The sequence below is a fragment of the Haemorhous mexicanus genome, chromosome 26 (assembly GCF_027477595.1).
Source record: "Haemorhous mexicanus isolate bHaeMex1 chromosome 26, bHaeMex1.pri, whole genome shotgun sequence".
Taxonomy (NCBI): domain Eukaryota; kingdom Metazoa; phylum Chordata; class Aves; order Passeriformes; family Fringillidae; genus Haemorhous; species Haemorhous mexicanus.
This window is the reverse complement of record NC_082366.1, coordinates 5,896,642-5,921,938: the sequence shown is the minus strand read 5'-3', so window position 1 is coordinate 5,921,938 and position 25,297 is coordinate 5,896,642. Positions and strand designations below refer to the sequence as shown.

At 41.5% G+C, this 25,297-nt stretch overlaps 2 protein-coding genes across 5 annotated transcripts in view; one reads left to right on the top strand and one right to left on the bottom strand.

The window, feature by feature from the left end:
- Window positions 1-217: 217 nt before the first annotated feature.
- On the bottom strand, window positions 218-6,116 carry DUSP19 (dual specificity phosphatase 19). Its single transcript, XM_059868374.1, has 4 exons — window positions 5,812-6,116; window positions 5,680-5,726; window positions 4,235-4,387; window positions 218-1,403 (listed from the first exon to the last, which is right to left on the bottom strand). Exons 1-4 carry the CDS (start codon window positions 6,029-6,031, stop codon window positions 1,182-1,184), a joined length of 642 nt encoding a protein of 213 aa, XP_059724357.1. The 5' UTR covers window positions 6,032-6,116; the 3' UTR covers window positions 218-1,181.
- Window positions 6,117-14,096: 7,980 nt separating this feature from the next.
- NCKAP1 (NCK associated protein 1) overlaps window positions 14,097-25,297 on the top strand; it is a 45,328-nt gene continuing 34,127 nt past the window's right edge. For 2 of the 4 annotated variants that reach the window (XM_059868098.1, XM_059868097.1), the window contains exons 1-2: window positions 14,097-14,302; window positions 23,201-23,311. In XM_059868098.1, the coding sequence (XP_059724081.1) occupies window positions 14,195-14,302; window positions 23,201-23,311 (219 nt within the window). In that variant the 5' untranslated portion in view covers window positions 14,097-14,194. Of the gene's footprint in view, window positions 14,303-17,014; window positions 17,060-23,200; window positions 23,312-25,297 lie in introns of those variants that run through there. The other 2 variants (XM_059868101.1, XM_059868099.1) reach the window with 1 other exon arrangement.

Sequence of the window (25,297 nt, the reverse complement as noted above, 5' to 3'; positions counted from 1 at the left end):
AGGGCCTGCCCACCCCCAGGGGAAATAATCTAATCTCTCTTACTCCCTCTCTTTGAATCCATTCCCCCTTGTCCTGCCACTACGTGTTCTTGAGCAATTCATACTGAGAACAAGAGAGGTCGTGGTTCAAACACAACGATGAGCTAGTTCAAGCTGCTGGTACCAGGACAGAACACCCATCTTGAAACCAAACCTTCAAAATCACTTTAGCACACAATTTATCCAAACACAGTGTTCTCTTTATTTTGTTGCATATTAATATATCAAATCATTAAGAGCTGGCGTGAAGGCCACAAAATACTATTAAAATCTTGTCAATTTTTTTTTAAAGCATATTAAGACAGTAATTTCAGCCTGGGATCTCTCAGGAGGATCAAAATTACACATCCTATGGTCTGTTCTTTACATATGATGTGGAATGGAGTGAGGGGACAGCACATGAGGACCAGATGTAAGAAAAGACAGTGGTAGAGACAGATAATTATCAACAGCAGAGACAGATAATTATCAACATTTTTTGTATCTCTACTGAAATGATGTACAGGAAAAAAAACCCTGCTAGTTCCAAGACTGGACATTGCATTAACACGATGTTAATGCACTTCAAATCACTACTAGATGAGAAACAATAGAAATACATGAAGCGTATCCTCAAAAGACCATAGATTTAATTAAAAAAAAAAAAAAAAGAAAAAAGGCTGGCTAGCCCACAAAATTCAGTAATATCATCTATAGTTGCAATATCATTTTAAAATCCAATATCAGGATACTTCATTATATTAACATTTTATTATCTCGATTTTACAACCAATTAGGAATGCACAGATTTGGAAAGAAAGCAACTTACCTCAGTTATTTTACTTCCTTTCTCTACTACCTGCATTTTCTGATGGTTCAGTAAGCAACCCATCATTCCATTGTTTTCTAATATTTCAAGGAAAACTGAGCTGTATCTTTTTATTAGTGCTCTGGTTTTAGGCAAAACTTCTCTGAAGTCAGTACACCACCATTTGGCCTTTTGATGACTTGTTGGAAAAAACAGGGTCAAAGGAGGGTAAGAAAAAAATACATAAAGACTTGAAAATGCACATGTGAGAGAGGATTTCAAAATGACAGATTAAAGTACATCCAACATCTCTTCCTGTATAGTCAAACCAGATCATTTCACTTCTCCCTTTGGATCAGTCATGATTGTTTATGCTTCCATTTGCCTTTAAAATCTGTTCTTGGTACTTGTGGAGCTGCTCCATGAAGCCAGGATTTGGACAAGCTGCAGGCCTCGCATTTTTCACCAAGGAAAAGGCTCTGGCAAAGCTCAGTCTTTCTGAATTCATTAGAAAACCAATGACTACAGCTGCAGCACGGGAGACTCCTGCATTGCAGTGAACCAGCACCACGCCATCCTCCAAAAAAGAAATTAAATGTAAGTTATTAACATAAGCACCAAGGTTCTGTTCCAGGAACTTAATAGCTTATGTTACAGATTTGGGAGCTACAATTATCTGGTATTTTAACAGACACACAGACCAGAAAATGGTTCCTGCTTCAAAAAATCTTCCAGTTTAAATAACAAGACAAAGAGGTATGAAATTGAGTGTTATTATCCTTGTTGGAGAAATTCCAAGCTGAGACTAGAGGAATGAGGCACAACGTTATGACAGAGCTAGGAACAGAGTCTAAGCTCCTGCATGCCAGCCCAGCAAATAATGATAGCAGCCTTCCTTGCAATGAAATCACACCTCCTGTGCACTGCCTGCTGGAAATTGCTCTCTTAATTTTTTTTTCTTTTCCTTTGTACAGTTCATGCTTTATTTCCCTCTTTCACATCTAAGTCTGATGTGTCTTTTAAAGTAACTGGTTTGTTTTACACTGCCAAAAATTATACAGTGATACCCATTAATCCTGAAAAGTATTGAACATGAATGAATCTGGGCCATAATATGAAACCAACTTTAATACTGAGAATGTTTATCTTTCCTTGCTGAAGTACATTGTTTACAGTTCATACAAAAATGAATTTTCCATGCCATTCTTAACTAATTATGTATTAGCTCTGAATACAGAATAAAAGTGAGAAACAGGGCAAACAGGAAATCCATCTCTATTTACCAAGAACTCCTTGCTCTGATGCTGACACTCCAAGTTTCCCTGCCCAGAAATGGTCTGTGGGCTTGCCAGAATCATCTAAGATTCCAGACCAAGTTGGAGGGTTTTTTTAATTCTCTCTTTTTTTAAATTCTCTCTTTTTATGAAGAGAGAAACAAAATCACCTTCCACCAACAGAAAAGGTGATTACACAATGGTTCCACAAAGTGGGCAAAAAGCCTCATCAAGGGAAGAAATTTAAAAGAAGCATAAAGTTTTTTGTTTAGTTGAAGGCTAATGTAACCCCTTATAGATCCATTTTACTTTGCAGTGAACTGAGGCTTTTTCCTTAGGAAAGACAGGGGGAGAAGGAGTGATGTTCATGAATAAGCAAAGATTTTCTCTTTGGAAACACAGGATTTCAGGAGTTTTATTATTAGATATTAAACATAAAAAAAAAAGTATCCCTCATTCATAGTATTATGACTTGACATGGGTCACTAAACATGTCATGGAAAATATGCCTGCCAAGCTGGAGCCTAGAAGAAAAGCTGAGCTCTGATCAGTATCAGAATTTGTACCATGGTGTCTAGAGACTTGAGCCATGACAGTTTTAGAAAAGTGAGTCCTGTTACAAGCAGCCAGCTGGCAATGACTTACAGAACAGCGCAGGCTTCACTCGCATCCTCAAATTCACACTCTCATGCTTCCTTCATGGAGTTAACCATGTTCTAGAAATAATTTCTCATATATCATGTTCTCTCACCAGTGACCATCTCTTCCTCCCTCATTTTAGGAGAGGAAACAGCAGTGTCTCAGTGGTTACTTCAACAGAAGACACTTCATGACACAATTTATCATAAGCTCTTTTAACGCTGTTTTGACAAAGCAAATTAATTCAAAACACCTAGAGATCTGTCTCTGTATAGCACTATCATGTGCTTTTTGAACTGATCCTGGAGACCAGCTATTCCAATTATCTTCTCTTTCATCCACCTCTTCCAGCAGAAAACTACTAATGTTGTTGTAAAAGTTTTCCTGTAAACTCCTTAATCTACCAAATAGTAACTGAGATATAAACAGGAAAGGTAAAAAGCAAAATTGTGCAGTTGTGAATGGCACCTCTCATTTAGAAATGAACTGGAAACTGTAATTAGAAACCTTGAAAAGGTCATTTAGTGATAATACGTTATCACATTGCTTGTAAATTATAAATGAGAGAAGGAAAGAACACTGAGGCACAAAGAAAACTGGGGCAAGATCATCTTTTATCCCAACCTGCATAAACAATGAACCTGACAGATATGGTAGAATAACACCCTACAATGTTTGGTCGTTGAGTTATAGTTTAGATACCAAAACAATGGTTGTTGTAAATTACACACTGAATTTAACAAAACTCAATTTACCAGCTCTGAGCTGGACTACAGATAACTCTGCCAAGAAGCCCAGAAGGGGATTTCAGCCTGTTTTCTACGTCACATCCTTTCAGGATTTTGTGAGCAGTTAAATCACTTTTGGCTCCAAGACTACTCTGATATTCTTGGTATGTATGTGGATTTACAGCATCTTCCTGGAGCATCCTGGTCTAGAGGGAGGTGTCCCTGCCCACAGCAGGGGGTTGGAGCTAGATAATCTTTAAGGTCCCTTCCAACCCAAACCTTTCAATGATTCTGTAATGAAAAGGACAAGGATGGTGAACAGCTGATGATAAACCACACAGATCTGTAAAAGCTCTGTTTCTTGCTTCTAATTCAGGCTGTTTCTAATCCAAAACAACATTCCCAATGGAGAAATAAATTTTCTTCATTTCCTTCTGTCAGGGGTAGTGACTTGAATTTAGGATGCAGTTGTGTAATCTCAAGTCAAGCCCTGGTACAACTGTTTTAAAGATGCATTTCTCTAAAACGCAAGACAGTCATTCTGAAAAAGCAGTGCTGGAGGGAATGAGGATTAACAGCAGTGCCACGTCTCTAGGAATGCTTAGAAATTACTTGGATTTTCTATTTAAAATTTAAAAAGACAATGGCAAAACTATTAATTTGGTACCATATTTTCATTTAACAAAAGGAGTTGCTTTAGTTCTTAGGTAGTGTTATAAATAATCTACACAGGATAACTACTAACATTAATTATTGATAGACCGTACCTGGATCTTGGCTTTCTCAATGAACTCAAAACATTCAGGGAAATAGGAGGTAATATCAGTTTCTGGGAGGTCCAGAATGGAAATGGTCTTGTATATAAAGTCATCGAGGAAGGCATTTTGGACTCCGTATGCCACATTTAGAACGTGAGTGACCTAAGTCAAAAAAATAAAAGAAGAAAAGACATTTTCTGAAGATAGCAAGCAAAACAAGCAGAAACAAAGGTGCTTTAATCCCAAGGCATACACAGACTCTACCTTACACTGATGCAATGTTCAGTTTTACATACATATGTTGTCTATGGCGTGCTTTTCTCCAAGCAAAATTTCGAAGTGTGCTAAAACATACTGTGATAAATCTCAGGTTTTTTCTGAGAGGAAATGAAAAGATTACTGCTCAAACACAGACTAAAAAATGGATTTTCAACAGAAAAGGAAGTTTTCATCCCGTTTGGAAAAGAAAAGAAAGCAATAGGAATGAGAGCACAGAGCACCCAACAATCCCCCAAATTTCAAGCCTGCTCTAACCCATCACCTTAACATTCCTCCTGGTTAGTGACCAGAAACATTTGCTGAAGCAGGAGGATTTCAGAGTAAACTACACTTGTTCTTGGCAGGCGACACCACCTCTGGCCTCCTGCCATCTCTGCTCTGTCCAGCCTACAGCCAGGTTGTGGGTTATTTAAAATTACAGTAAAATGACATTTAGATGGCACCAGATGCCAACCTGGTGCATGGCCTGTCCTGCACAACCACCACCGTCCAAAGGCCTTATCACCCCATTACTGCAACAGAGAAGAGTAAAAAGACAAAACTGTGGGACAGACTTAGAGAAGCTGCTTTGTTTTTCTAGTTTCGTCAATCCACATAAGGCAAGGGGGAATGGTGCTGCTTAGTGTCCGAAGTGGAAATGCCTATGGCCATGTAGGAATCTCTTCCATTAAACAGCTCTAAATAATCATCACTCTTGCAGAGAAGCAAGATTCTTTTCAGTGGTACCTAGCAACAGGATGACGAGCAATTGCCATTGCCAAAACGTAAGAAGTTCCACCTCAGCATGAGGAAGGACTTGTTTAGATTGAGGGTGGTCGGGCACTGAACAGGTGGTGCCCAGGAAGGTCACAGAGTCTCCCTGTCTGGAGACATTCCAAACCCACCTGGACACGTCCCTGTGGCACGTGCTCTGGGTGACCCTGCCTCGGCAGGGGGCTTGGACTAGATAATCTCCAGAAGTCCCCTGGAAGACTCTGGAATGCTCTGAAAGCATTTCAGCTTCTCGTGAAGCCAAGAGAAACCCATCCACCTGCAAACGGAGCAGCCTCTTGAAAATGCAAGCGGAATACATTCTTCCTGAGATTCGCTAGAGGACATTTCCGAATTTTTAATTTACAGGAGAAACGCGCGGCGCGCATTATGCGAGATGCCTCTGTACGTCCACGAAACGCTACCTTGTGCTTCCTCATCGTCTCCAGGTCGTGAGCAGCATCCTGCGAGCCTGCGGAGAGAGACAGAGCGCACTCTTAGCGGCTCCGAGCCCCGCCCGCCCGGCGCGCCGCGCTCCCCTCTCCCAGCGCACTCACCCAGCAGCAGCCAGGGCTTCACCACGCCGACCTGCAGGTCCGCGCTGAGGTCCTGCACGAAGCCGCCGCCGGGCGCCGCCTCCTCCTCCTCCTCCGTGTGCAGGCAGGCGCCGCGCCACGTCTCGACGATCCTGCGGCCGGTCAGCGTCGTGACGCGGGTGCGCTGCTTGCGCAGGTTGGCCCTGGAGAAGCTGCGGATCTCCTGGGCGAGGGAGTGCATGGCGCGACTGCCGGCAGCGCCGTGCCGTGCCGTGCCGTGCCGTGCCGTGCCGCGCCGTGCCGCGCCGGCCGTGCCGTGCCGTGCCGTGCCGTGCCGTGCCGTGCCGTGCCGTGCCGTGCCGCGCCGTGCCGTGCCGGCCGTGACGCGGGCCCGGGGGCGGTGCTGCGCTGCCGCGGCCCCCCCGGGCCGTCCTGTGGTAACTGAAGGAGCCTTTAAATAGAAAAGGCATCCTTCCAGGGCCCGGCTGCTCTGGAGAGCAGGCCATGCAGCAGCGCCTCTCTGATCTAAGTGGGACCTGCTTGTCGGGAAGCGTGGGAAAACATGGGAAAGAGCTAAATGGAAAGTATTAGAGTTAAATATATATGTTTGGTTTATTTTTGCCAAAAAGGAAAAATGAAGAAAAGGGAGACGAGGTGAGGCTGCTTTCCCCTGGTTCCCAAACGACTCGATGCCCATGTTTTCATGTATTCTCTGTAGTGTACCATTTGCAATGTTGCACAGCTGGCACATAGAGAATCACAGCATGGTTTGGGTTGGGAGGGACCTTAAAGACCATCTCGTTCCAAGCCCCCTGCCATGTGCATGGACGCCTTGCATTAGACCAGGCTGTTCCAAACCCTGTCTTGGCTTCCAACGCTTCCAGAGATGGGGAATCTGCAGCTTCTCTGGGCAACCTGTTCCAGTGCCTCACCACCCCACTGTAAAGAATTTCTTCCAGATATCTATTTCCCCTCTTTCATTTTTGAACCTCTTCTTTCTTGTCCTATCACTGAGGTTCCCAATGAAGAATCCCCCTATGTATATATATCTCTATCCATATATTGTGATTTGCTGTGTGCCCAGGTGGGCACTGTTAGGAGCACTGATCTCCACCACCCAGTGCACTGAATAGAACAAATATCAATTTCTTGGACTTTGTATTGGAAGTGTCTCTTGGCCCAGTCTGGGGTGATTCAGCCTCGTGTCAGGAAATTTGCACGCCTTAGCAAAATCTGCTTGCAGACAAGCCTCAGCATCCTCCCCTTAGAGTAACCAGTGCTTTGTTCCAGCTTCTGGCCCGTGTGAGTATGGGGTGTGCTGTGTAAGCTTTTGCAAGACTAAGACAAATCTGTAAGACACAATTGAACTTAATAATACAGCTAGGTGATGTTCCTTGATCTCAGAGGAGGAGGATGCAATAGGTGTGGATGCAGAAAGGCAGCTGACTCCACAGCAATACATTCATTTTCTGCTAGGGATGTTGATCCTTGTTATAGCTGCCTTAAACACCAGGGGTCCCTACTGGACAAAAAAAATCTGTGCTGCTCTTGTCTCTCTGAAATCCAAACACACTGCAGATGTTTGTATGCAGAATTATTATCTTATTATTTAGTGTGTCCATTTGTGTCATAAGCATTAGATATAGCTTGAATATTCACAGACACTAGTTCTTATAAAGCAGGCATTTCCATGATGATGTTAACTTGTTAATACTGTTCATTACAGGATGGAAGGGAAGATAATTGTGAATTAGAGTTTTAAACTGGGATTTCAGTTCACAGATGATTTCCTGTATTTGTCTTGCATGCTTTGCTGAGAGTAGAAGACTTCTTTAAAGGTGTGGCAGGAGCTGGATGCTTTCTCTCCTTCCTTGGCTGAAAGTATTTATGGTATTTCTGGATCTTCAGGTTTTGAATAAGCTGCATATCAATGCAAATGAAGTAGTTTAAAGTCATTTTTAATGTTATGATTCTTATGTTTTGTCTCTCCAGAAATTCAGCAGAACCTGTTCTATGGGTATAAACTCAGAAATGTGTACTGTAATTACTAATTATTACAAAAAGCAGCTTGTCCATATTCAAAGGGCTCATATGGCAGTACATAATCTCTCTGCTGTATCTATTTCCTTCCACTATTATTTTCGTCTAGGTACTGCCTGTACTCATTGATGGAAAAGAGCTGGCTTCCATCTGAAAAGTGATAACCAGCCATTCCAGACAGCTGAGTTTGGAAAACCAGCCTTGCACTCTGAAAGATGCATATGTTAGAGGGTTGAGCTAGATTGTAAAATGCACTGCAAATTGATAGTTCATTCTCAGGCTGGTAATTTAACTGAAGTGGAGAACTGAACCCTAATTAATACACTAATTACATCACATTTCAACCTGCATTTACCAGATGACTTTGAGGAGTAAGAGAAATGGGGGAGAAAAATCAAACTATTGTGAGCTAATATCTAACTCTAATAATGCCTGTGCTTCAGAGAAGTTGGAAATAACTCTGTGCACCAGTTGGTGACTGGATGACTGTGAATCATGAATGTAGTGTGGCAGTGAGAAATGCAAGTGTGATGGTGAAATGCATGAGGAGGTATTTAAAACAGAGAGAAGGAAATAGTAATGCTGTTGTATGAAGGTCTAATGAGCCTTTTTGGAAGTGCATTTTAAAATCAAAGAAGGTAAAAATCAAATTTGATTTCAGAGTTCTTGTAGCATCTTATGCATAGCTTTTGTTAATGTGCCGTTTCCCCAGGCATAATAAAATATTCATGTTACCATTTGTGCCAAGAAGCATAGCCAGGTTTTTTTTTTTTTTCACAGAGTTCAGGAAGGAAACCATTATAACTTCCAGTCAGGATCATAAAACAGCAAATAGAGTAGGAAAATTGTTTTATAGATTAGTGTAGTTAGGCTTGTAGGTAGTAGCTGCTCTTACTATTCATGATGAAGAGATGCCCTCTATAACTAGGGTAAAGATGAAGTGGAACATGCATGAACACAGCATCCCACATCCTGAAAAAAGATTTTTCTGCATTAGACATGATTGAGACGCATGCATCAACATTTGAAGGATAGCTGAAATTATTTGAAAACTAGGGCTTCACAAAAAGAAGACTTTCCTAGAAGAAGAGGTGGCATCCTGGAATATACCCACATAAACACACTCCGAAAATAAAGGATTTTTTTTTTTTGAATGGTATACTCCAGAGTCAAAGAATGACCCAGATTGACCTAAACTGTCTCTTTAATATGTTTGATTCTTTTTTTCTTCAATAACAAGACAGACTGAAAGCTCAGGGGATTTTTTAATCATATTTTCTCTTTGGGTATTTCAGTAAAAAGTGTACAGAAGCATTCTGCTTGAACTCAAAAGCTGTTCCTAAGCTTTTAGTGCTCCTTTATCACTACTTTTAAAGTCGCCAAAAGTTTCCATTCTGATTGCCTATTAAAGTAATTGATTCATTATTTTATTTTATATGAAATTAATTTCTATATGTAGACCATAAATGAGGTTCAGGATGATGTAGCCATGTTTTGTGATTTACTTTAGGAAAAACTTGTATATCATTTAGACTTAAACTAATGGTTGAAAACTAGATGTGAGTGTCATTATGAATAGATTTGATATAATTAATTTACTACCTTGTTAACATCTTAATTAGGAAGACTGTCTTGTAAAAACAAGTCCTTTCTTCCTTTTCCATCCCACATTTTTAACCACAATTTCAAACTCACCTGAAGCTCTCTGAAGTACAGTTCTAAAGGGTTGAAGGTTTCCATTCAAGTTTGAGTGACAGGGTGAATGTCCTACCAAAAAGGCCATCTAGTGTTTGGAGTACCAGTCAATGACTCTTTGTGAGCAGCACTGAATGTTCTTGGCTTCATCCTAATATTAAAACTTCACCATTTTTTATAAGATGTAATGGCTGTTTTCTGTCCAACTCTAAACAAGGAGCTTCATTAACTGAAGCAGATAAAATCTCTGATGTTACTTTGCTAATGGCATTCCCTGTTAATTCCTTGTTAATTCAGCAAGATAAACAAGAGACTACTTTTGACATGAACACTATGAAGGGAAAAGATTTTTCTGCATTAGACGTGATTATTTTGTGTGAGTAACACTTGCCTGATCATTACCAATTTCATTATCAATGTCAAAAAACCAGAGAAACAAACCTGGAAGATAGATATATATATAATATATATATTGAGTTATACCTATAAGCCAGACTTTTTTCAACCATGTTAAAAGGTATTTATGCTATTACCATCCTTTAAAAAATTAAAATTAAAAATAGCTAAACATTACAACAACAACTTAACAACACCAACAAAACCCTAAACATTTTATCACTAAAAAAAATGTATGTGGAAAGTTCTGAATGCAGTAGAACTAATCTGTGTAAGGAAATTCACTGGTAATGATTGATATAGATCTTTTAATTAATGGTTTTACCTGGTAGAAATCCTTAAAATTGTGGTTTTATTTCACATTCTGCTTTATAACGCTTAACAGTAGTACTTAAGTTGAAAAAACAAATTTAAATACACAAAATACAAGTTGCTTGACTCATCTATACAAGGAAATTCTTTGATATCTAGCCCTCTGCTTCAGCAAAGGACTAGATGCACTGTTTACCTGGAGAGCAAATAATTAGGAAATAAGTACTTTTTAAGTACTCATGCTTCCTGTAGGAAAATTACTGTTCCAGGTTTCCCTAAAAGCAAACTTTTCTGCATTTTATTTCAAAGAAGAACTCAAACTAGGCTATTTAAACAGCTAAAGTTAAGATGCAGATTCATCCCACGTGTTTTTATTGTGTCGTGTAGGTTTGATGGCTGCACATAATTTCTTATTGTGGCAATCTTAATAACCACTGAACTTCAGTTCTGAGCTGCAGTTATTTGAAGGAGTTATTTGAACACTCCTTAGTGTTCACAGCCTTGTCCTGTCCTCCTGCCTTTCTCCACACACAGGGTTTGGGATAGACACAGCATATTGGGATAGACTTTTGTCCTATCATATTCCATCTCTGGTCTAAGTTGTGTATTTATGTGCTGTGTGAAGCAGCTGGGGGTTTTTACACCCTCAAAATTCATATTTCTTTGTCAAATGGAAAAAAAAACCATTACAGATGGAAATATGGAAGAAAACTGTAGTAGTTTTTCAACCTTTTCCCCAGTTTGATCATAGGTGAGACAATTTGGTTGGTACTCATGTCATTCTTCTCCACTAGCTTGCTTTTTGACACACATTTTATCTACAAAAATCTGCCATTGCACTCTTGTCACGTGCAATGACAAAAATCTAACTATTCAAGGTCCCCACTGACTGGTAAATGTGATTCCTAGAATGGGGGAAACCCCTTCATTGTTTGGATGTTCCTTGATTCAAATTTTCAAAGACAAAGTAGCCTCGGATAGGTTATTTTTGTACATTTACAACTGTAACTACTCGTGCTACCCCATTTATCTAGGACAGAAGTGTAACACAGGCTGAAGAAAGTAGATCAGAGCCCTGGAGCTTGTACCTGCCTGCCAAAAAAGGCTCTGTAGGTACTCAAAGATAATTAAACTTGAAGGGCCAACAGAAGCCAGGTGTCTGCTAAGGAAGGCAGGAGCCTCCCTTGGAATGGAAAATGTAAACTCCCTCCAGATTATTATAATTTTGAAATTAAGGAGCTCTCAGGCAAAGATATAGGAGTAGGAATAACAGGTTTTGTACTAGGAAAATTAAGAATACAAATGCAATAGCAGAGGCTGCCCAAAGGAGCTGTGGATGCCCCATCCCCAGGGTGTGCAAGGCCAGGCTGGATGGAGCTCTGAGCACCCTCATCTAGTGGGAAGTGTTTCCTGCCCATGGCAGGGGCTTGGAAGATGATGATCTTCAGGGTCCCTTCCAACCCAAATAATTTTATGATTTTCATTCCTGTCTGAAAGCCCTATAGCAATTAGCAAATTAAACTCTGTACTGAACAGATAATTGGCTTTAAAAGAACCAGAGCTGAACTTGACCCAAATCTGAAGTGCTGTTTCTTGCTCTAAACTTGTGTTTTGGAATAAATATAGAAAGCTGTTTAAATCTTCTAATGATTCTTATTTTACAGTGCATCTACATGAGAAACATCTTTGTTTCAAGTAGAAATATTACATTTGGTACTTTAAAAAATAATTTATAATGGAAGGCAGATGCTTTGTGTAAAATATTACTATAGATGTATAATTAAATCACATAGCATCTTATGCTTTATAAATTTAAATAGCAATCTGAATACTTCTGATGTTTTCCATAGACTCCAGTAATGAAAAGTCAGGTCTAACAGGTTTAACCTAATTAATCTTTACAACATTGTTGCTAGGTACTCCTGACTTCTGGACACAAAGCTAAGAAATTAAATCATCTGATAAAGGCCAATGGATGAATCAATAACAGATTCAGATTGGAACTCTAGGTTCTTGCTTCCTAGTTTTATTCTGAATCATAGATTGTCTTGTAATTGCTAAGGTGGAGAGGTCAGTCAGTAACAATTTAACTACATTCAGGCTTCTCACAATTATTTCTATGCTTTCTAAAACAGATTAGTTTAAAATCTCTGAAAGACAGTTCTAATTCTGATTTCTAATGCAAAAATGCGAACTGAAAATTAAATACAAGTATTTTTATGCAAAAAAAGTCACAGATGGTGGTGCCACTATAAAAAAAAAAAATTAGATTAGAAGGTTAATTCTTAAGCCTGTCTCTTGTTCCCTAGTCTGGGCACCCTGCATCCCAGCTGGTTGTGCTGGCCTCTCAGAGCTGAAATCATCTCCCTAAGACATCACAACAAGGGATGGTCTCCTGGAGATCTGTTGTTGACATTCACAGCACAGAAATCTCACCATTCCTTAAAAATATGTCCTTTTGATTCCTGAGCTTCAAGTGAAAAAACCCAGCAGTGATGTGACTCATCTAGCTGGTGATATGGTGTTTCTCAGATTTGCTGTACACTGGTCTAGAAGAGCTTAGGGGGAGGGTGTGAGCCATGAGTGGGGCAGAGGAGCTGCAGCAGCACCTCCGTGGGTATCCCTGGGTTCTCCCCTCTTCCCAGGGAAGAGGTGTGATGCTCTGGTGCTGGTGGAAGTGCCCTCAGAAAACAAGGGGCACCAGCAGTGGCAGTGTGTCTGCATTACTCCATGCAGTGTTCTGCTGGGCCCCAGTTCTTAATTTCAGTTGGTTCAGTAAAAAAAAAAATCATAGAATCAGCAAGGTTGGAATAGATCTTTAATGTGATCCAGTCCAGCACTGCCACTGTAACTCCTAAACCACATCATGCAGTGCCAGATCCAGATGCCTCTTAAACATCTGCAGGTGTGGTGACTCCAGCACCTCCCTGTGCAACCTATTCCCAATGCCTGACCACCCAAAGAGTGAAAAAAGTTTTCTGATGTCTAATGTGAATATCCCTTGTCTCAGCTGAAGGCCATTCCTCTCGTCCTCTCACTGGCATGGCAGAAGGACTGGCTTCCACCCTTTTGTCAGGGAGTTCTAGAGGGTGCTCAGGTCCCCCTGGAGTCTCTTCTTCTCCAGACTAAACAACTCCAGCTCCCTCAGCTGCTCCTCATAGGAACAAAAAGCTTCACCAGCTTCCTTGCCCTTCCCTGGACAAGTTTCAGCCCCTCAATATCTCTCTGAGCTGAGGGGCCCAGGACTGGACACGTCGCTTGAGATGTGGCCTCACCAGGACCAAGTACAGAGGGATGTCAGCTTCCCTGGCCGTGCTGGCCACACGATTTGACACTGCCAGGTGCCATCGGCCTCCTTGTTCCCCTGGGCTGGCTCGTGTTTTCCACTGAGCCCATTTCCAGTCACTCTGCTCCCAGTCTGTGGAGCTGCAGGGAGTTATTGTGGCCAACATGCAGGACCTACGTTGTTTAAGTAAAAAAATTGAGTCGATTGAATAAAAAAGTGAAGGTGATGAAGTAAAAAAAAAAATGGGGCTTTCATGGCCTCGAAGACTGGTTTGGTGTGGAAGGTGCTATAAAGACCATTTTGTTCCAACTCCTTGCCAGGGACAGCGACAGCTTCCACTGGACCAGTTTGCTCAAAGCTCCATCCAGCCAACACCTCCATGGATGAGGCATCCATAACTTTATTCGCTGTCAACCTTGCAGAAGGACGGCTCCGCAGCGCACCTCGGGGCCGTGCCCGCGGCCCCCTCACGGACCCTCAGGGCCCCGAGCCGCGGGCACAGCTCCACGCTGCCGCCGCCCGCCCGCCGGGGGCGCCCGAGCGCCGCCCCACGTGACCCGTGCCCACGCCCCGCGGAGGCACCGAGCGCCGGGCCGGGCGGACAGGGAGCGCCGGGCCGGGCCAGGCCGGCGGCCGCGGGGCTCTGAGCGGCGGTGCGGGCACCCGAGCGCCAGGATGTCGCGGTCCGTTCTGCAGCCCAGCCAGCAGAAGCTGGCGGAGAAGCTCACCATCCTCAACGACCGCGGCGTCGGCATGCTCACCCGGCTCTACAACATCAAGAAGGTGCGGGGGGCCCCGGCCGAGAGGGGGGGTGAACGGGGAGCCGCCCCGGCGCGATCCTCAGCGCCGCTCGGGCCGGCGCTCCGCTGGGCTTGCGGCTGTGCCGGCTGCGCCGCGGCCTAGCGGCGGGGCCCGGGAGGCTGGGCGGGAGCCGCCCGGCCCGGGAAGGGGGGCCCGGGGCTTTGGTGCGGCCGTCGCATCGATACCGGGAGAGAAGGATGAAGGAATGGAGGAGGCCGGGCCGATCCCCGCGGCGGCCGCAGGAGCGGGGCCTGGGCCCGGCGCAGCCCCCGGAGCCGCTGCCGTGCGTGACTCACACGAGCCGCGAGTGGGCAGCGCCGCGGGGCTTTTCCCACGCCGAAACCTGTCGCTACCGAAGGGAAAAAGGGGATCGGGGTAAAATTAGTAAGTTTAATTCCGATAAGTTCGAGGCGCGCGGTTGCTTAGCAGCTCTCGGCGTGAGATGGAGCGGGTGCTTGGGGCTGCCGGGGGTGCTGGGGCTGCTCCCCGGCTGCCCAGGGGAGTGGGTCGGGCTTGGCCCGGGTGCGGTGGCTCGGCCGTGCAGGAAGCTCTAGGTCTGGGTGTTGAGAGAAGGATGGGTCACGCCTTTGGTTAGTTTCTCGGTTAATTTCTTCGGTGCTCGGGTAATTTCTCTTCTGGAGGTAATCGTTGTGCTTTGCTGTAGGAAAGAATGTAGTTCATGGCCGCAGAATCATAAAATTATTTGGGTTGGAAGGGGACCTTGAAGATCATCTAGTTCCAGCCCCTCTGCTGGGTGCTTGTGTCCTTCCCACCTTCTTTTTCCTAATGAGAGATAAACTGTCTGAAAGTGTATGGCCCCTCAACCCACTTCCAGTAATGAATACTAGTCAGGATTTTATTGCTTTGCCTTGAACACAATTATTTGAGAGGTTTTTCTTATTTCAAAGAAAATGCTAGTAACTACCTTTGAGCAGTGAGTACACCTTTGTGGGTTCAGCACATTAAAATTTCAGTGCTGTTCCCATGCTGGGTTCAGCTGCAGTGGCAGAGGGAGTGTGAGAGTTCTAGGTGCTTACTTGGTCCTCTGACTTCTGAACCCAGGTTTCTGTCAGGAGTGACCCTGCCTGGTTCATCTGAGGTAGAGGATGTGTTTTGTCAAAGTTTTTTTCTCATATGGGAAGAAGTAAGAACTACCAGAAGAAGAAAAGACTACCAAGTGCAATGTTGATTTTAATTAAGGTGTTTTTTCAGGGGAAAAAAGCCCCAAGAAACTTAGTGATTGAACCATTTAAAAGTCAGCATTCATCCAAAGTCATTCCACTATTTGATGTGCACTTGAGTTTCTACAGATCTTCTTCACTGACATAAAGCATTCTAACTTGATGATTGCAAATTCTTGTCTTTCTGAAAGGTTCCTTTTAGTCTGTAGGTTTGTACTTTGGAAAATCCCTTCAGTTAAACAATGGCAGCAATATAATTACACTTCTAACAAACAGAAATCCACAATTTATGGGGAAAACCATCAAAATGAGGAAGCTGTTTGTGTGTCTGCTTGTTGAGCTTTGAGAGAAATATCCCAGGTGAAAAATGAGCAAGGGGAATTTCTCCTGAGCACAGCCTTGCTTTGCAGGGCAGGAAACAGGACTGGAGGAATGAAACCTTGCCTTGACAGGTCTGCCTTAGCCACTGTGAGTCTGGGCTCTGTTTTCATTCCCAGTGCTCTGATACAGGGACATTTACCCCGTAAGTGCTCCAGTGCCTGCAGACTTGTTTCTCCTTGCTTGGCATGTGTGGATGGCAGAGTCCTGAGCCTGGTGGCCCATATGGTGGTAGCTCTGCTGAGCTCATGTTTAGGAAGTGATGCAGATGGACAGGCTCTCTGTAGGGGAGCATCAGCACTGGGGGTGACACCACTTTTTCCTGCAAATGCCAAAAACTGAGTCCAGAATTGCTAAGTCTTGCCTACAGAGGGAGAGCAGGCATGACCAAGTGGCTTGATTATTGTGTCATGTGGAGTTGTGCAAACATGGAGATTTCCCGGGCACAACTCTTGTGTATTCATGTAGTGATTTGTGAATTCAAATAGTAATTTTCTTCAGCTGCAGTCAGACAGGGAGAACTGACCAGCTCAGAGGGTGAGCCCAGAAATCTTGGGATTGATTATTGTATTTTATTGTGAGTCTCTCTTCAGCCCAGCTGCAGCATGGCTGACTGCTTGGAACGCTTTAGTTTTGTTTATTTATTTATTTTCCTCTCCTTAAGCTGTCAATTCCGAAGCTGCTGTTTAAGATTCTGTCAGAGCTCTGTTGAAGATGATATCGAAACTGAAGTTAGTAGAAAACCACACAATATGTGGGTTTGCGGTTAAAGGAAATGGTTTAGACTTTTTTTAATAAGAGGAAGTGAGAGATTGAAATGTGTGTACCAGCAATAGAGATTGCTGTAGATGCTGTCTAGAGAGTACAGATTTTCAAGGATTAAGAATTTTTTCAACTGTTTGAAACAAAGCAGGAAAATTTCAGTTCCCAAAGAATCGCAGAAGTTGTTAAAAGCAGTTAACAATGATTCTTTGTCTCATCTTCCTATACAAAGTTCAGTTTTGTTGCTGTTGTGCTTATAGCTGATAATTGTTCATAGTTTCCTGTTTACTGACCTTCTGTGCCACTCTTGTCTTTTGAAACAGTTAAAAGTTTGTTGTTTTTAAAACAGACTATCTGACTGGATGGTTTTTTTGCCTCTGGAAGTGACATGGAAATTAGGAAAAGTGAAGTTGCTAAGGTGATAGTGGCTGATGAGACAGTACTTATATTTGTGCCCTGGAAGGAGGGGGATTTTTTGTTGCTGTTGTTATTTTGAAGGATGGCTCTTTGCTTGCTGCTTTCAGCTGCCTTTTGCATTGGGACCAGTATTAGTAATGAACTTGGAACTCTTTCCCTTGTGCTTTCTCTCTTGGTTTGTTCCTTCTGTTTTTTAAGAATTTACCCATGGTTATCTAGGTTATTGTCTACCTTGTAACTATTGTCATTTACTACTGTGTAAATCAAAGACAGCAGGGTTTTTTCATGCCATCCTGGCTCAGGTGAAGCTTGGGTTTCATGATTACCTTCCAGTGCACACTGCCTTGTGTTGGTAAGCTTTGTGCAAATGCTGCCATTACTGTCAACTGTTTTGTTTGAGAGTGGTGGCAGCAGAGAATAATCTTTTTTGTGGGCCTGTCTTTTGTTTGTTTATAAAACCCTTGGATACCAGGATGTGTTTACAGTAAGAGATTTGATCTTGAAATACCTGAAGTAGAGATTTAGGCACAGCAAATCAAGGGGGTGTGATTTTGGTGAGTGTATGAGTAGTACTGCACTCAACAGAACTGCTAGGGATGGAAGTTAAGGTTTTGAATTCTTTAGAGGATATGTTAATCAAACATGAGGCTGTTATTTAGCATGAATTGCTTTGCTAGCAGTGTTCTGTTGTTCTTCACAGTATAGGTTTTATGTTTGTTCACAAGATGTTTTTAAATGTTATTAACAAAACAAATCCTTTGAGTTTCCCAACTTGATTACATAGTATCTGAAAAATGAGGATCTTAAACCAACTCTTAGATGTGAACTGCATCATCAGACTGAGGTCATAGATGAGGAACTTAACTGTTTGCAGAGGCTTTAGCTGACTTCATATTTTCTTTGAAGGTGTAGTAGTGGAAATACTGGAGTTTTAGCTATTTTGAGGACGTTACTACTCCAATTTCAGAGTTGTAAAAGCTAGTTGATTGTTTTATCAGTAGAACCAGTGGATCAAGTGTACAGTTCTGCTCAGGTACTAGAGCAGTTCTTCAGGAAACAGTGGAAGAGATTGGAGGTGATTTTAGGGAGAAGTTTCCAATCTGCAGAGCTCTCAAGTTTGGAATGGTGTAGGATTAGATCACCCTTTGGACACAGAGCTCTGTGCTGGAGTGCAGACCTTTGAGCTGAGAGGAGAAGCTCAGCAATAATTTAGTTTTGGATTGTAAGGTTGGTGTTGAAGAGATAATGTCAGGTAGTGTCTTTGGGTCACTGGGAAGTGTCTCGGGGTGGGGCAGTATTGCTTCCACAGATGTCAGCAGTTCTTTAATGGTTAAAATGGCAGTGTGTGTTTGAGTCTGTGATCTTGGAGGAATGGCTTATACTCTCTGATTGTTAGGGGCTTACTCCTCTACTTATCAAACTCACAGTGCTGGCAATGAAAAAAAAAATTCCTTTGCTCAGGAAGCAAACACTTAACTGGTGATACCATATCATACTATTATTTTTCACTCAGAAAAGCTATAAAATTTGTAAAGAAACAGAAAGACTTTGTAATAAAGTAAAAATGTCCCAAAAATATGCAGAGTATATTTTCCCTTTTGCATCAAGAGTAGATGCCCAGAATGATCTTGTTTCTTGGCTTACAAATACAGGTTACCTTGCCCCCTGCAATCGCTGTTCATTTTGTGTTAACTCAAAACCAAATCCAGTTTTAGTTGCAAGAGGTTTTTAAAGTTGTGTGCAGAGGAGATAGACCTAAAAAGTTATAACAGTTCCCATTTGAGGTTGAGAATGGACAGAGATGTCCCATTGCCTTGCTTCTTTTTATTAAGATGTTATTTTATGAACTACCTTGAGGAAAAGTTTTGTGGCAGTGAAACTTGTTACTTTTTTTTATCCCTTGCATTTCACCTGCCCCACTTTTGATTCATAGCACCAAGGCCTTAAACAGGTGCTGCAAGCACAAGAAGACAATGTGAATTTCTCACTGCACAGGCAGTGTCAAAGCCAGTGTAGTTCATTCATTCACAGGGGGATGGGTCACTCTAGTGTGGACTGTTAGAAGATACTTTACATGCTGACTTTAGCAAGGCTGCTGATGTGACCTCATCTGATTGTTCATGAGAACAATCTAAGGAAGTGCAGTCTGGATGAAGTTGTGATGATGAAAGCAGATGGATCACCATATTAGGGAATGATTGTGAAGATCTCATTGTCAGTGGGGATCAGCAGGGGCTCGTTGGGGTGTGGGTTACCTCTGCTTCCAGTCACTCTTTGATTCAACAACCTAGATGTTGCCTACAGTGTGCTTAATAAATTTATATGTGGGAAACTGGGTGAGCTACAGAATCTAGTTGAAATTCAGCTTGGGCTTAGAAATTGTAGGTATGGTCTAACAGGCTTAATTTTCAAAGTGAAATTAGTATAGAAGAACCTAATAGCATCAAGTGAGGAAGAGAATCTGAATTTTGTGTAGCATTAATATAATTGTTTACCTCAGTAGGATAGGTAGGAAAATGCTGCTTTAATTCAAAACATGGGGCCTGAACATGTGCAAACAGTGCAGGTAGTCTGATCTCTCTGAAGCTTGATACCTGTGCATATGAGAGCAAATCAGTATTGTGAATAATGAACTTCTTAGCTGCAGAAATCTGTTATTCTTGTTGGTAGTTGCACAGAGTGCCTTTACTTATCGTAGCAGGGTACCATTCTAAAGATCTGTGGAAGGAAATGCTGTGTAACTTGAAGAAATCCAGCATCTGAATCCATTAAACTTTTTTTAAGAATTATGTAGATTAGTTTCTAACCATAACTTTGCATGATCTTTTTCAGCATAGCTGCTTATCAGCTGTTCAGTAATATACAAAGGAATTCAGAGTTGGCTGCTGGGAGATTCTTTGAGTATAATATTTTGGGGCTGAAGCAGCTGGAATCTCATAGCTTCAGAATTGTATTCTGTGAATGCTGCACGAGTAAGAACATTTTAAATTGGTGGATTTCTTTTTAATGCTCAAAATTGTAGTAATTCTGGGTTGTGGGGTTTTTCCTAACAAGAAATGAATTGGGGAATGGTTATTGCAACCCACATGGGGGGGCAAAGTGCTGTCTGAGGCTGGGAAAGGGCTGCTGGTTTTGGCTGGTGCTCGGAATTGTGTGTGAATGCTGGAGAGCTGTATTTGGGAAATGGCCTTTGTATGTTCTGCCACAATGTTCCTACCCATTACAGTACTCACAAAGGGTTTTGTATTGACTAACACAACTATTTAAGGCAAAAACTACATTTCTTATCTACATTCTAAGGCTATTGCCCTCAACGTCTTTGATGTTTTTACAGCAAAATTTGGTTTGTGTCTTACCACACTTTCATGCTTGTGCAAAAGTGCTAGGATTGGAGTTTGCATATTAATTCTTCTATGCTTTATAGAGTAAACTATGGGGAGTTTGAAGTCTGTTCACCATTTTGGGAGAGGTTTAACTTATGGAGACTGTTTTACCTGGGATGCTGAATGCAGGTAACTGTATGGATGAAAACTGTTGGTGCAACAACACCTAATTCTTGGATCTGTTAATACCAGTTCTTAGAAAGGAGCTGAGCTGCTGTGGAACATGGGACAGTGACCCACTCATTCAGTGCCATCTCTTGTCCTCTTTCAGTTCAGTCTAGGTAGGCTGGGGCAGCTTCCTAGAAGCTGGAATTGTGTGTGTGAGGGATGCTTGTAACATCCTGCAGGAATTTTCTTATTTATCCATCAGTTTAGTGTAGTTCATTAGTAGGAAGAGTTACAGTTGCTTCAAGTGTGATGTCAGCTAACTAATGGTGGGGAGAAGGAAAGAAGGAGATCTTCCCATCTCTTGAGAGGATTGCCAGTTAGACTGGGGAGAGCACTTGTCTTGTCTGGGGGCTGAGCTGGAGGATGTGCATGTTGATTTTTTCAGATCTGTTTCCTTCTGAGTGTGTGTAAGGGCTGGGGTAGAACGTAAGTCTTAGTAAACATTTTGAAGAGCTGATTGATAGGAAGGAAAACATCTGTTTCTGGCAAAAATAAGGAGTGTGTGTGGAAGGAGTGTTTGAATTCAGACTGAAAAATTTATGAAGTCAACAGTGGCAAATTTCTTGTCTCCTATGTAACAGCAACCATGCTGGAATTTAACAGGGCAGTAACAGTACACAGGGCTCAAATATGTGTCAGTTAACTTGTTTTCTTAGTAATCCTTCTAATAGAGAAAGTTACATGTTGTGTGGCAAGAACAACACATTGAAATAATTTGACAAAGGTTCTGACACCCATGACACGGAGTTAATTAAAACTTCTTAAATTTGAAGCTCTATGTTGAATATTTAATGCCTTTTTACAGTATAGTTTGACATGTGTGGTTTGCTGCTCTAAGGAGATTGAAGCAACAATTTAATATCTAACATACTGTGGATGTTGCTGAATTGATTTTCATTATAAATTCCTCTTATAGATATGATGCTGTAATAAAGTTTAGTATCTTTGTGGGAAATTTAGCAGATATGAGCATTTTGATATCAGAATAGTACATGAGTATACATCGTGATGGTCATGTACTACTGCTGGTAGGTGTTTTAGAAACTTTCAATAATGACTCTTGTGTTTGTTTTTTTTTCTTGGCTACCGTTTCTTTTTCAGGTATGTAAAACTTCACTGAGTTTCTCTCCTTTTTCCCCCTGTAGTTGCATGTGATGTTTGTTAACTTTTTTCCCTCTCCACCTGAACTTAGTTTGGAAGTACTATTAGTAGTTACATGTCTCAGTGTATTCACAGTGCTTTGCACAGTAGTTAAAATTCTAATAAGTGTAAAGATGTTTGTGAGTGTTGGAATAATCCACACCCAGTAGAAAGTGTGCTGACTAGATGACAGATGGTTGTAATGTTCTCTTGGATGTAGGTAATAGTGTATTAGTTCACATAAATGTAATACTTTAGAATTTAAGAGTAATTTGTTTATATGTAATTTTTCTCTCTTTTTATTACACTGCTTTCCCAGCAAGGACAAGTTTGGAAGGTTTGCAAAGCTTTTCACCTTCCCTTTGCCCGCTTGCCCGCTTTCAGAATCGGTCTCATACTCCATGACTTCTGTCTCTGCAGTCCACAACTCGGTCATAGAAATCAGTGTGGAAAAGTTTTGAAATGAGTTGTCATTTGAGTTCACTCTGTTGTGTAGAAACGCCTAGCATGTAATTTAGTTTTGCATGAGATGTGAAACTCCTTTGCAAACCCCTCTGAGGAAAATCAAGCTAAATGAATATTTGAGAGAAACACTGAGCGCACATTTTGTCCTGTAAGTAACTTCTAGTGTGTTACTCCAAATGAAACGGTGTGGCATGGCTCTCTGGTCAGAGTAGCAGAGCAGTGTCTGGCAGCATGCCCTGGAGCTGGCAACAGGAGGTGCTTCCTCAGGTGTCTGTCTGTCCAGAGAAGCTGTGCTGATCCGTCTCCGTAAGTTATTTAAGAGACCTTAGCTGTGGCTTCGCACCAAAATTTAGTGAAACTTTTAGATTGCTGCTTTCAAAGCTCAGCCCATGCTGCTGTAGGAATAAAGAACATGAGTAAAGCTTCAGTTTAAGGAAAAGAGACTGTGTTAGGCAAATATTGGTGGTTTGATTGTGGGATGGAAAATTGTCTTACAGTTACAAGTGGGAAAAGAATGAAATGCAGGTTGGTGGTGGGGGGTTTAGTTTTGTTTCACAAAGGATAGTTTAATCATTTAATGTGCCCAGCACTGTCCTCCACAGATGATGACATGATCGAGTTCTCTAACAGTTTGTTAACTCCAGATGAATACAATACTACCTCAAACCAGGAATAGCATTAAAAGGAAACATTTTTTTTTTCTCCTTCTTTTAGGACTGAGTTTTTTCCCTCACTGCTGTTCTGCACTAACTGCTTTGATACTTCCATGCATCTTTTTCAGTAGAAGAGCATCTCTGTACTGTTTCCCATTGCATATTTCAGCTGTGACAGTCCCTGCACTTTGCCTTTCATTTTATCACCTGCTCACTAAAAGCAAACAAACGAAAAGAGGAATCTTTCTAGTTTGTCTTCAGATTTGCAACTTTCACTTAGCTTTACATGGATGATTGTGTTTCTACTTCATTTTGTGTTGTATTTTTTTATAGGCATGTGGTGACCCCAAAGCCAAACCATCCTATCTTATTGACAAAAACCTGGAATCTGCTGTCAAATTCATAGTCAGGAAGTTTCCAGCAGTAGAAACACGCAACAACAACGTAAGTAATCAAATGGCTGTGTAACTCTTTTTCTTACTACCCTTTCAGCACCATCTGGGAGGTTTACATTTTCTTATAAAGCATCTGGTGCTGACAGTTGCAGTTGGAATATAGTTGTTGATTCATGTGTCTGGCAGGATACTTGAGAAGGAGCTATCTTTAAGGAGAGAATATTAAACTGTAATTCTGGTTGGGTTTTGTTAGGATAGGAGTCTCTCTGGTTTTCTTTTTGCCTGCTCTCTTCCTTGCCATTTCAAAGAATTGTCAATGGGAAGAAATCCTTGGAAAAATCATGCCTTACTTTAATAGGAGAAATTCCTGGTGAGCAGACTGATTGAAGAAGGTGAAAGTTGCATACCTTTATTTGTGATGTGTCCCAACCAGCAGATCAGTAAAAAACCACCTGTCTGCCAAGTGGGAAGAAGTGTTTGTGCTTTACAGGCACCCTTGCCTATGGAGTCAGTCCCTGTGGGAGTAAAGAATGCTTTAGTACACAAGGAGAAAATCTGTGAAGTACAAAATTATGGAAATAAAATTGTTTCCTCCTCATGGAGTGAGTTCGGTTGCAGAAGTAAATTATGTTTTACCTTTGAGTGGCTCAGTGCTGCTGAATTTGACTTTGAAGCCTTTTCTTAGGTAATTGTTAGGCTAGAGGCAGGCATTTTGGCAGGTGATGTACACTTGTTTCCCTGTTCCAGTTTGAAAGACAAGGGCCCTTCAGAAGTTTGTTTTACCTGCTTATATTTCTTTCCAAAGGTGGGAAGTGGAGGTAGGTGTTGGGTTTGCATGTTCCCTGCATGCAAGTGCCTGCCTGTGTGTTTGGGAGGTTTAGGCTTGCTTTGAGCATTCAGGTTTCTGCAGAGTGGCAGGGGTGATAGCAATGAGAATAATTAGTTTCCTTTACATGGCCATCTCAAATTTGTATGTAATGTCTCCAGTAATACCTATGGTGAGAAAACCCAAAGAAACCAGAAGACTTTAGCTTATGGAGGAAACTATTTCATTAACATTGTGCTTTTTCACTTTAAAACTTGTACATGCTTTGCACTCTTTAATATTGCTCATCTCTGTATTGAATTTGATTGTGTTAGTAACAAAAATAGAAATTCTTTGTCAAATTAATGTGAAAATAGTAAATCTGTTAAACCACGTTTGGTAAATGCTTCTGTATTCTCTAAGTTTAATCTCAACTATTAAAAGATAATGTACATTGAATTTACTTACTGCAGCTGCATGTATGCTTTAAATATCTTCCAGTTTTTGATTATGAATTTGGAGCTTAACTAATGATAGATATTTAAGGATTTGCTGCTGTGAAGTTTATGGAAAGAGATCAAAGCAAACTTGCTATATTTTGACAATCACAGTTTCTAAAATAGGACACACTCACAATATTTTGTCATTACTGTGTGTTTATTTACTATGAGCCAGCCAGGCCTGTGCTTATTAAACAGAGTTGACAAAAGCCTACCCTCCTTATGGATGAGCACTCTTTAAAGTAGGATTTTCAGCTCTAGCAATAGGCAGCTGGGTGTCTGTCCTGCAGCCAGAGCTGATGGCATTTCACTTACTTATTTGTAGATGTTTCCCATTGAGTGTTTTAACTCCCATAAAAAGGGTGATCAGAGATTTAAAAGGGCAAGAAGCTAATTGGAACAGAGGCACATTGATTAAAGAATTATCACAAAGGTTTACTGCAGTGGAAATAGCTAAGAAATCCTAAGATGTGTTTCCTCCTTGCAGTGAAAATTCCAGGGCAATTTCCTTGTAGAAAAACTTATTATTTTACATGTCTCTTGGAAAAAAATTGATGTTCAGTCGTTGCTTAGCACAAAGTAGACCAGTGAAGCATCACTTTGAAATTTCTAAGTGTATGGTTAGTGAGGGAAAGATCTCTTTTCCAGGTAATGCTAGTCTTCATCACATAGTAGGTGTGTTCTCAGCAGTGTTCATATCAATTCCATTTGTTCATATCAATTCCATTTG

Excerpts from the sequence above, each read along its gene's own strand:
- DUSP19 (XM_059868374.1), bottom strand. The coding sequence starts at position 6,031 with ATGCACTCCCTCGCCCAGGAGATCCGCAGCTTCTCCAGGGCCAACCTG. Across the intron at positions 5,727-5,811 it reads GAAGCCCTGGCTGCTGCTGG|GCTCGCAGGATGCTGCTCAC; the intron begins GTGAGTGCGCTG and ends CTCTCTCCGCAG. Across the intron at positions 4,388-5,679 it reads AGACGATGAGGAAGCACAAG|GTCACTCACGTTCTAAATGT; the intron begins GTAGCGTTTCGT and ends TTTTTGACTTAG.